The sequence below is a fragment of the Sminthopsis crassicaudata genome, chromosome 1, assembly GCF_048593235.1.
Source record: "Sminthopsis crassicaudata isolate SCR6 chromosome 1, ASM4859323v1, whole genome shotgun sequence".
Taxonomy (NCBI): domain Eukaryota; kingdom Metazoa; phylum Chordata; class Mammalia; order Dasyuromorphia; family Dasyuridae; genus Sminthopsis; species Sminthopsis crassicaudata.
This window is the reverse complement of record NC_133617.1, coordinates 180,786,520-180,798,845: the sequence shown is the minus strand read 5'-3', so window position 1 is coordinate 180,798,845 and position 12,326 is coordinate 180,786,520. Positions and strand designations below refer to the sequence as shown.

Here is a 12,326-nt window from a genome sequence, read left to right as displayed (position 1 = left end):
GAGAAAATGGAAGAAAGTGCTAGTTTCCTATCCTCAAATACAGATGAGGAAACAGGCTACAAAAGTGTAGTGGTTTGCCTTCTATAGATTAAAATTTCCCCATTTTGTAATTTTTTTTTTTGTTAAAAACCTGTCAAATTTCTTTTGATATTAATAAACTTTTAAAAAAGTTAAAGAGTTCATAGTTAGTTAATAAATAAGGACCATATAATTAGAGCTAGAAAGAAATCCCTCATTTTACAAGTGTGAAAAATGAAATCCAGAGAGTTTAAATGACTTCTCTATTATAGGAAGTGACAAAAGAAGGATTTGAAGTTCTGTAACTTTTTTTTTTCCAGAATATATTCCAATAATATTTAGGGTATTAGATAACAAACCAAATCTGAGTTCTATGATCTCAGAAAGAACCCATTGCTTATCAGTTCAGATAGAACAGAACCAATCTGTTTCACAATCAAGTAAGTTTCCAATTTTAACACACATACCAATTTAAAGTTATTTTTTAAAATTAACCAGTACTTTAGTTTGTAAGATTCCCCAAAATCTGCCTAGATGTTCCATTCAAGCAGAATTGCCTTTTAGTTGTTTTCCTGATTCCCACAAACCTCTTCTTTTTTGTAAATCAGGAAAGAATTAAGCACCCATTCCTACACCGTATGGGTTTTACCTTGAGATTCTTCCTGGCAGGATTCCACAGGCTTGAGTTCTAATAACAAAGTCACAGGCATCTTGCTAACTGGAGTCTTTGAAGTGGTAATGCTACTTAGTTCCTATATTTTTCCTAAAAGTTTTTCCTATTTCCTAAAAAGTTTCCTAAAAGTTCCCAAACTCTCTAATCCCTTTCAGCCTATACTCTTCTCATTTCTACATACTTTCTTAAATTTTCTCACTCACTTTTCGATATACATATATCTTCTTTCTTCTACTTGCTTTTACCATCTTCACCATATTAAATATATTTTCCCCTTCTCTCTTCTTTTCTGCAAAGCTGCTGCAGTTAGCCAGATTCAGAGGGAGAGAAAGAGAAAAAAAATTCTCTTTCTTTGGGCTAAGAAACCCAGAGTTAGTCCCAAATTACCTTCCCAAGATCAAAAACCAATGCACTCACCTATCCAAAGTGACTTCAGTTTCATACATTTACATATAGATTTAAGTCTTACATACTCGGTTAGCCCTGGGAGCATCCTACCCATAGAGAGCAACAATATTTAATCATTTTCTTTTCACTTTTGCCCTTTTGTTTTGGTAGTTCATCCCAAATTGTTTAATCTATTTCCCAAGGGACTATCTGTTGGTACTTCTATTTTCTTTTCTGTAGAGGAAGACTTGGACTGAGCTTTCTCATTTCGAATATTTGATCAGACCTTTCAGGATCAATTTTGCTTAGATTCCCAGTCTCTTACACCCAACTTGGTGGAGTCGCACCAAACCCTTAATCACCCAATTGATGTTTTTCCCCCATAAATGTAGTGCCCCAAAGTTCCAAGATCTAGATTATCTTGCTTTTGGGTTTTGTGCATAAAAGTTGCCTGGCTGCTGTCCTTTTACTGACCAGTGAGGTTTTCAGCTTCAGATTTACTTTTACTTTACTTTTATTCTCAAAGGAGAGAAAGGGACTCTCAAACCATAGTAAACTGCCAAAATTGGGCAGAGCATCTTTTGCCAAGTTCCAAGAGCTTGGTGATCCCCAATGATCACATGATCCTGGATGAGCCCCCAGATGTGTGGTACTATAACCTACCCAATAAATTTCAGAGATATCTCAAGGTGTAAAGAAAAAGTTTTATTCATTGAGAAATGAGTGTCATTATCATCATACGAGGTAAAAGTAAAGCCCTGAACATAAGTATCATAAGCTATATACATATATATATATATATATATATATATATATATATATATATATATATATATATATATTCCCTAATGCAATATTAACTCCCTTTGCTGGCTCATCCTTGTTGGCTGAGAATATAGCCTTACATTCTAAGCACAAAAGCTATATATTTTTTAACTATATTAGGAAAGTTTAATCATTAAAACAATTTGGCACTGACTGGGAAAACAGGTGCTAAATCAGTAGGAAATGGGGAAACAGCATATAAATTTGAATTTAAGTAAAGACATTTCTTTTTTTGACCCTGAGATATGTGTTCTTAATTTATAGGATGGGTGAATATGGCCTAGGTCAGTTTGTTCTATACATTCCCAGAATTGTTTTGTCGACTCATATCCTGGGAAGTTTTTGTCAGGGAAAAAAAGGCAGAGGAAAATGGGAAACTGATCCTATACCTTGGTTAATTTATAGTTTTGAAGAAATATCAAACTCTTCCCATTTACGAGGGAAGGCACTAACTACTGTGGAAAGGAGAAGAATCGAATGAGATTTTAGAAAGTGGATAGAAAATATAATTTCTATTATAACAAGAAGGAGAAAAGGTACTAATTCTTGTCAGTAAATTGGATGTTTTAGGTGAGGAAGAATACTAAGGCAAAGATGACTTCAAACTTATAAACCTCAGAGCCTGAGAACATGTTGGTGCATTAATGTTATTTGGGAAAAGAACAATTTATGGGGTCTAATATAAAGAAGTAGAGTTCTAGGGAGAGGTTCATAATAGTAGTATTAGAGACTTGGAAATCATCTTCACAGAGGCCAAAATGAAGCCATAGAATAGATGAGATCTCTAAGAGAGAGGGTATAGAAAGAAAAGAAAAAGGTGGTGTTGAGGTTCAAAGGAAGACCTCAAAAGGTTGGGTTCATTGACTGGTCTCAGAAGGTATCCTAAAAGAATTTGTATGCTTTGTATGCCCAAGTCAAGGGGCAAAGTTTATTGTACTTGCAATGCCAATTGAAGCAGGCTAAATTCCAAAAAGATTTTTAGCAAAGAACTAGGTGAAAGAAGATAAATTTATAGGACAAAGTTAGAGAGATCAGAGATTCAAGTTACTTATTTGCTAATTTTATGGCTTGCAGGTAGGTTTGAGGGGTGGTCTATTCACTATTTTCTCAGGAATTTGGTTATCACTGACCAGCAGATTATTTATCTGTCAATCAGCAATGTTAGTAGACTGTCGTAAGGGGAAAAGACTTTAGAATCATTGACAGCAGATGTTAAAACAATAGCACTTTAATGTTAGGGGATCTTAGGATTACTGCTATTATTTCCCTTAGAAGCTGTCTCCTCTTTAGTTGCAGGTAGAGCTTTAAGAAACAGCTGCATTTAGTGGATGGGATGACCATGAGGAGTCAGCAGATCAAAGATAGGAGAGGAGAACCTCAAGAAAACAAATATGGAAGCCAAGAAAATGAAGCTGCCACAGAGGAGGTGGTCCATAGCTGTAGATATGGAAACTGAGCATTAAAAAGGCCTTTGGGGGGCAGCTAGGTGGTGCAGTGGATAGAGCACCAGCCCTGAATTCAGGAGGACCCAAGTTCAAATCTGGTCTCAGACACTTAACACTTCCTAGCTGTGTGACCCTGGGCAAGTCACTTAACCCCAGCCTGGGGGGGGGGGGGGGAAGCCTTTGGGTTTGACTAAATTTCTGTGGAAAGAAATTAGATTGCTAGAAGTAAAAAAAAAAAAAAAAAAAAAAAGTAAGTGTATAGTAAGAAACTGGAGGCAGGAAGTATATAGTATTCTTCATAGAAATTTGTGAGTGAAGGGGAACAGAAAGTCATAGTAGCATTGCTTAAGGAAGTACCAGAGTTGAAGGCAAGGTTTTTGGGTTGATTGATTTTATTTTATTTTTTTTTGGGGGGGGGGGAGATGGTTGTGGTGAGGGGGTGGGAGGGGGTTGTTTTAGATTAGAGGAAAACTGAGACTATTTGAGATAGCGACCGCGCTGGCACCCTGGGTACTTTAGAATCAGCTGGAGTCAGGATAAGCAAAAGTCTTTATTCTAGGTCTTTAGCAGTAGAAATGAAGAGAGTGGACACGTGGGATCTCTGCGACCTCACTGCCTAGTCTCTCTCGCAGAAGTGACCCTGGCTAGTCTCACTGCACCTCCTTGTCCCTCCCACAGTTCTCTGTATACACCAAACAATTGGGCCAGCACAGGATAGTGGGAAGGGCCATTTTCCAAGCATATTCTTATAGAGTATTGTCCAATCAGTAATTAGCCTCAAGTGCTTGATTGTCTTACCCCAGTGCATTGACTCAAGAGTTTCAGCCCCTTATAATTTGAAGAGGAAACCCCAAAACTGAAAAATCCTTAAAAGAGAAAGCCTTCTTGACTCTGCCTCATGAAGGGGATTCCACCCCAAGCACAAACAATTTCATCTTTGTTATCCATTTTTCAGTACAATGAAACTTTACGTATTTTATTTGCATAAAATGCAAAAGATATTATTGGTTCAAGGTTTATAAACAACTGAGGACTAGCTACAGTTTGCAAGTTTGCTTATTCTTAGACTAGAAGGAAGGAGGGAATATTCTTTCAACGAACATTTATTGAGTACCTAGTGAATGCACTAATGCTAAGAACTGGGAGAAATATAAATTTTATATAATTATCCCTTCTGTATCATTACTTTTCCCCCTCATGGTTTCAGTATATTGTGGGTTGGTATAAGAAATTAAATGCGAATTTTGAGGGAGTTTTGCAGAAGCTTCAGGCAACTCAAGGTCAGCAGATGACACAGAGCCAATAACCAAATACTTAACTCACATTTTACAATAAGGTACTATAAACATTCTATAAAAGAAAAAGAAAAAAATAAAATTTCTTCTGGTAGGAATGAAGGGCCAAAAAGTTTACTCAGATTTTCCAGATTGAAGGGGTTCTATGTTCCTGACCCCCTTTATGGAAGGGATAACTGTATTAATGAGGGAAAGGAAAGGGGGAACCCCATTTCTTGGCTCATACATAATCCCATGAGGCGCAGTGTCCCCTGTAAATGAATTTACAGGCCCAGAAACCTAGATTGATAAATAAAAGGTTTATTGTAGGAATTTGGAAATAAAGTTCAGTTACAAAGATGCCAGGGTCAGAGGTGGCCACTGGGCGGGCAGGAACCCTTACATGGCTAGAAGGATACCATGTGTTGGCGGGAGGGCTCCTGCAAAGAGGGAGTTCCAGCTCACCTCTTTTATACCCAAGTTCTTGGCGGGCTTTTCAGTTAGCTCAGATCAGGTGAAGGCTGGGGGAAGCTGAGCTGAGGGTGGGGCTGGGCCCGATATTCAAAAGAGTGCCTTTGACCAGGATTTGTGAATCAAGGTCAGCCATGGGTTGGGCAATTAGAAAGGAATCTTAAAGGGACTTCAACCCCCATCAGTATGACATAATACTCTGACCACATTGCATTTGCAGTCTAGTAGAAGAATATGATATTAACAGGGCAAGTAGAATATATACATGTACACAGAAAGAGAGTGAAATCAAGCCCTAATGTCTATGGAGAGAGACACATAATAAGATGAGTTGGTGAGGGTTTAGAGAAAACATCCTTGAATACATTGCATTTGAGTTGGATTTGCTGGCTAGATATTCAGCAATTGAAAAAGATGAGAAAAGATATTCCCAAGCATAGAAAAGTATGAATACTGGCATAATAGTGGAAAAATATAGTAATTGTAGTAACAGAACAGAAAATAGTGCAGCTTAATTAAAACTTAGAATATATAAGGTGAAATAATAACAAAGGACAAGTCTCAAAACTTAGTGTGGATAATAGAAAGCCTTGAATGCTAGACAAAGGAATTTGAACTTCATTTGGTAGCAAAAAGGAAACCATACAAAATCATTTTTCTGAGAAAAAAATCCAACATAACATGTTTAAAACAGATTATTCTGGGATGTTTATAAAGAATAGATTGAATTCAAAAAGAGTAGAAGATTTATTTGGTTACAGTTTGGCTCAAGGCAGAGACATAGAAATGGGAGTTATATGCACAGAAATGATGGGGTAGAAATGAATGAGATTGCCAAAAGAGAAAATGTATGGATGGATGAGGACATGGGAATGATTAAATGATTAGATCAGAAATGGGCAAAGTACATCCCACTTCAAGGACCAAATACTGCAGCAATTAAGAATAATTTGCCAACCTTTAGATTAGAGTAGATTTGAAAGACTTGATCTTGGGTAACCCATCTTCTCAGGAAGATAGGAGACTTTTTGTAGTTTCCTTTAAAGACAGTATTCTAAATTGTTAAATAGAGGACAAAAAAAATGAACTTATAGAATAAATTCATAGCCTCATTGAAACACTCCACTACCTTTTCTTGTAATTTTTGTCATGTATACTATCATGGGCAAGCCTTCTAACAAATACAGAGTATTTGAATTATATTGTATTGTCTCTGATACAAAATGTACAATACAATGTAAGAAGAATGTCTTTTACAAAGGAAAGAACCATCTTTTATTTGTACAAGTTTATGTAATCATTAACATAAACTCTATAGATTTATCCATACTATTTATTTGTATCTCTTTCACCTTGCCAAGATGTTACTGTAGATATGCATTAACAAGTAGTAGATTATTCATTTGTTGACATATCTGTTCTTGGTCTGATGATTTATTTATTTAGCTAAATCTATTGCACTCTTCTGGAATATTTCAATATCTCACAAAGGTGCTAATCTATTTTTGTCCTTGGAACAAAATGTAAATTCCAGAAAAGTTTATCTCATTGTCAGTCTCAGCAATTTTTAAAGTACATATTCTAGCAGAAACTACTGAGGACAGGAGTTTTCAAATAAACAGTACTGTTATTTAGTTGAGAATAAATCTATCAAGGACCATTTAAGAGCTTACTGGGTGACAGGTACCATGCAAGGCAATGTAATCACAAACACAAAAATGAGAATCTTAACACTCAAGCACCTTCCATTCTGTCTAAAGAGATACTTGTATACATAAGTATTCGCAAATGTTTAGTCTATATTGGATTGCTTATTGTCTGTGACAGGCAGGGAAGGAGAAAAATTTGAAATATTAGATTTTGCAATGGTGAATGTTGAAAACTATTTTTGCATTTATTTGGAAAAAAGCTACAAAATTGAAAAAATATGTGCAAAACAAGCAAATGCAAGATAATTTTGCAGGGAGTTAATAGTAGATGGAGAAAACAGAAAAAGCCTCCTGTTGGATGTTGCATTAGAAATAAAGGCAGAAAGAAGCTTTCCAACCTTACAAAAAACAGGGAAGCAGATGCCTTGCCCTAGTCAAAGAGGAAGAGGTGTCTCTTCCTTATATTTTCTACCTGTACTTTTAGTACTATCCCTTCCTACCTCTTTCATAACATGGCTCCATCATGCCCTTTCACATGACTTCAATCTTTTCTCCTCTATAAGCTATTTCTCAAGGTATGAATAGTTTCAGTTTTTCTCTAATCTAAAACAACCACCACCACCACAACCCTTTCAGTCCCCACCAAGAAAAAAAAAAAAAAAAACACACACAAAACAGAACAAAAAAAAAAACCAAAAAAACAATCAACCCAAAAACCTTGCCTTCAACTCTGGCACTTCTTTAAGCTACACTACTATCACTTTCTGTTCCCCTTCACTCACAAACTTCTATGAAGAATACTATATACACTTACTTTTTTTACTTCTAGCAATCTGGTTTCTTTCCATAGAAATTTAGGCAAACCCAAAGGCCTTTTTAAAGCTCAGTTCCCATATCTGCAACTATGGGTCACCTCCTCTGTGGCAGCTTCATTTTCTTGGCTTCCATATTTATTCTATAAGAAATAATGAGTAGACTGATTTCAGAAAATCCTGGAAAGACTTATATGAATTCAGGCTCACTGAAGTGAGTAAAACAGGAGAACATTATATTCAGTATCAGCAAGATTATGCAATGATTAACTGTGAAGATATTAGCTCTTCTCAGCAATGTAGTGATTTAAGATAATAATAGATTGGGATGGAAAATGTCGTCTGCATCCAGAATGAGATCTATGAAGACTGAATGTGGATCAAAGTATAGTATTTTCACCTTTGTTTGTTTGTTGTTTTCCTCATGTTTTTTTCTTCCCTTTTGATCTGATTTTTCTTGAACAATGTGACAAATATGACAATATGTTTAAAAGGATTGCACGTGTTTAACGAATTTCAGATTGTTTGCTTTCTTGGGGAAGGGGAAAGTAAGGGAGGGAGGGAGAAAGAAAAATTTGGAACACAAAGTCTTACAAAAGTGAATGTTGGAGTGAGTACAAAATCACAAAGAGCAATGAATGGAAGCTGAAAGTAGTAAATTTATATTGATAAAAGGAAAAAGTTTCCTAACAATGAGAGCTATCTAAAAGCAAAATGAACTACTTTGGGATTCTTTGATTTGCACTGATGTAACACTACCAGAAGAACGTTGGTATTAAAAGGATAGTGTTCTGTGGCAATGGACAACTTGGAATTATTGAAATTGATGCAATATTTCCTAAATGTAATCTTTTCAATTTGAGACACAGTTCATTATTCATCTGTTATAACCCCTTTCCTATAATTACATACATACTGACAAATGAACTCAAAAACTTACCAATTCATCTGCATGTCATTGTTTGAACAATAGGCATTTTCATTTTGTTTTTCTGGTTAGGCTGATTTCTTTTGCATTAACTATGGATCTCACTGAGAAGATAATATATTGATTGATTTATTAATTAGAAAACTTATGTGGTATACAAATTACAAATTACTATTTATTTAGTAAAACAGACTTTTTCTATCAAAATGGAGAAGACATACAAAATCCTCTATTCAAAAATATTAGAGAAATTATTTAGGATTTTTATTTAAATATCTTCCCATTATTTTAATCTTAGCTTAAGAGACTGTCACTCTCAGGTCCCATCATTCAGGGAGCATTACAATTTATTTGCTTTTGACAAAACTACAAATATCCCAGAAGAAAATAGTATCTTCTCTCCTTTTAATCTATTTACTAAACATAAGACTAGGCACTGGTCATAATTTTACAAAAATATGTGCTGATACTTTATTGAATTGTTAATCTAGATCATTTCTGTAATATCCTTTATGTATAGAGCCTCTTTTACCAATTTAAGCAATTCATGTTTTATATCAGTCCTCTGGAAACATTAGTGGTCATTGAATTGAGCATAGTTCTTATAGCTTTCAAGTTATTTGTTTTTATGGTAGTGTTAGCGTTGTTATACTATAAATCCTTCTGCTTCTGTCCCTGTTAATCAGTTTATAAAAGTTCTTAAAATTATAGATTTTGTAATATTAATGTAACAGTATAAATTATTCTTTTGTTTCTGCTCACTTTACATCAGTTCATATGTCTTTCTATGTAGCTTTGGAATCATTTATTTTTTAATTTCTTACACCACTATAATATTCCACATTCATATATACCACTGCTTATTCTCTTATTCATCAATTGACGGGCACCCTCTTGGTTTCTCCTTTTTTGCCACTACAAAAAAGCATTGTTATAAATATTTTGTTAGATAAGGGATTTTTTCTTCTTTCTTTGTTCTCTTTAGAGTATATATGTATTTTTTTCTTTTTCTTTTTTTTTGCTAATTGGGGTTAAGTGACGTGCCCAGGATCATACAGCCAGAAAGGGTTAAGTGAGAGCAGATGCCACCTAGCTGCCCAGCTTAGCTGGCCCACTTTGGAGTATAATTCTAAGTTGTTTTTCAGAATGGTTGTATTTCTTAACAGATCCATTAACATTGCATCATTGTATCTATTTTCACACAGATCTTCTAATATTCAATTAGTAAATAAATCCTTATTAAGTGCTTACTATGTTCTAAGCTTTTATCATTTTCTTTTTTTGTCATCTTTGCCACATTGATAAGTATAAAGTATAAAGCAGTATAAACTTCTTTAACTAGTAATCATTTAAAGCACTTGTTTTTTAATATGGCTATAGAAAGCTTGAGTTTTCTTTCTTGGGGAGCTAACTGTTCATACCCTTAAACCATCTGTCAATTGGGGAATATCTTTTATTCTTATAAATTTGAGTTGATTCTCTATATTTCTTGAAAATGAGACTTTTATTACAGAATGTTTTCCCCAGTTGTTTTCCTTTTAATTATAGCTTTATGTGATTTGTTTGTACAAAACCCTTTTAATTTTGTATAATCAAAATTATGGTGTTTTTTTTTTTGTTTGTTTGTTTGTTTTTTTTGTAATTCTATCCTTTATTTGACCATGAATTTTTTTCCTATCCATATCATCTGCTGGAAATTTTCCCCAATTTTTCTTATTTATCATATATATGGCTTGTTTGTGTATTTTTATTTGCTTGTTGTCTTCTCCATTAGATTGAGATCTTTGAGGGCACTGTCTTAGCATAATTCCTAAGGGCACATAATAGGCACTTAACAAATGTTTATTAACTATTTCACTGTCTGATGGACATTAATGATATCATGGGTTATTTATTGAAGCAACTGTTTTTTTTTTTTTTTTTTATCTGAGTTGTAGTCTTAGCAGATATACATGTTGTTGATGTCTTCCCTCATACGCCCAAAAAACTCCTTCACAATTCTGTAAATTGTGTAGCTAGGTGGCACAGAGTATTACACAATGGATAGAGCACTGGTCTTGGAGTCAGGAAATCCTGGGTTCAAATCCTAGCTCAGATACTAACTATATGACTCTTGGCAAGTCACTTAACCTATCTGCCTCAGTTCCATCATCTGTATAAAGGGAATAGTATTAGAGCCTGCTTCAGAGGTTATTGTGCAGCTCAAATGAGATTACATATACAAAACCCTTCATAAAGTATCCCAAGATTTTTGTGATGCCTTTTATAAATGCTAACTTATTAGCATCAAGATCATGTCATCCAGTTGCTCAAAGTTTGAGCCCCAAATCACCCTGTTATAGTCTGTAATATAGTCTTAAAACTATATTGCTTCTGTTTCTCTTTGCTTTAAAGAGATTTCACTCCAAAATTCAACACCTTTTGCCTCATGATTGTGAATTTACACAAAGGTGAATAATCTATTCCTTCATCTCTTCCTCTTGAACAAGGAATACTCTTACATTGCTATATTCTAGTTGTTAGTATTTTTTCCCCTGAGGCAATTGGGGTTAAGTGACTTGCCCAGGGTCACACAGCTAGTTAATGTAAAGTGTCTGAGGCCAGATTTGAACTCACTGAACTATCAGTGGATAGAGTTCCAGAACTGGTACTCTATCTACTGCACCACCTAGCTGCCCCCTTGTTAGTATTATTTTGATGATGCCCATTAAGTCATATTTATGGCCCCCAAGTTAAATATTTCCAGTTCTTTTATTAGTTATCCATTGGTTTATGGATATCAGAAACATTATAATTCCTTCTCCTTTTGCCAATAATTATCTCCAGGAGATTACTGATCACCTCTTCTGCTAGTTTTCCTCTCAGCATTTCTATGTTGATGTGTCTATAACTTCTCTTGTACAAATATTTCACCTTGTTCAAAAGCAGTATTTTTTCTTTGTAGTTAGAAATGTTTTCACTCTGCTGCATGTAGAAGAACATTGCTTATGTTTTCAGGGGGTTGGTTATTAACTAATTCCTTAGTCTTCTTTTTTGTTAGGCCAAGAAGTAGTTTTCAAATGCCTGGGAGAAGGAATTCTTGAAAAAGCCTTTCAAGGATACAATGCTTGTATTTTTGCCTATGGGCAGACAGGTAAGAATTTTCATTTTGTAATTAAATATATTAAGTGTTTAGTTTCAGCAATATTTATATGTAAAAATATACCTTTATGATCAGCAAATGTTACACATAAAAGCTTGATTTATTGTTTTGTTGATTAAACTTAAGAAAATGATAGAGAAAATATTAATAATGAAGATTAAACTCCAAAGTGTTTCTGGACTTGAGCAAATGATGGAGAAAATGTTACTAATGCAGACTAAATTTAAAGTGTGTTGGGAACACTTTTTTTTTTTTTTTTTTGGAAAGCTGATTGTTAAACATTTACTGGCATGTTCCTGACTGGAAGGGACCTCAAACATCATCTTGACCACTAGCTTCATCTTTACAGATGAAGATTAACTGTAGTCCATAAAGTACTCTAGAAAAGTGAAGTATTATTATTTGGTTAAATAGCTATTATTGATCTCGTTGTAATGTAATCTCAGTATAATCTCATTGATATGTCTTCCAACAAGATTGCAACCAAGGCATGTCTCATTTTGTGCTACTCTGGCACATGCCCTTCAGTAGGTCCTTTCCACAGGGATTTCATATTGGAAACATTCCTCAAGCTCTTGACATTGTGCAAATACCAACAAAGCTTGTGTGATATTTGTGGTTATCCCTTGCCTCTGGCAAGAAGACTATTCCATCTCCTTTCCCAACTATACAGCTGTAGTGATAACTTTTATACTACTGTTT

General features: G+C 34.7%; 1 protein-coding gene across 1 annotated transcript in view; it reads left to right on the top strand.

The window, feature by feature from the left end:
• KIF13A (kinesin family member 13A) overlaps positions 1-12,326 on the top strand; it is a 242,422-nt gene that overhangs the window by 123,675 nt on the left and 106,421 nt on the right. The window contains 1 exon segment of the mRNA XM_074272374.1: positions 11,523-11,615. Coding sequence (XP_074128475.1) covers positions 11,523-11,615 — 93 coding nt within the window.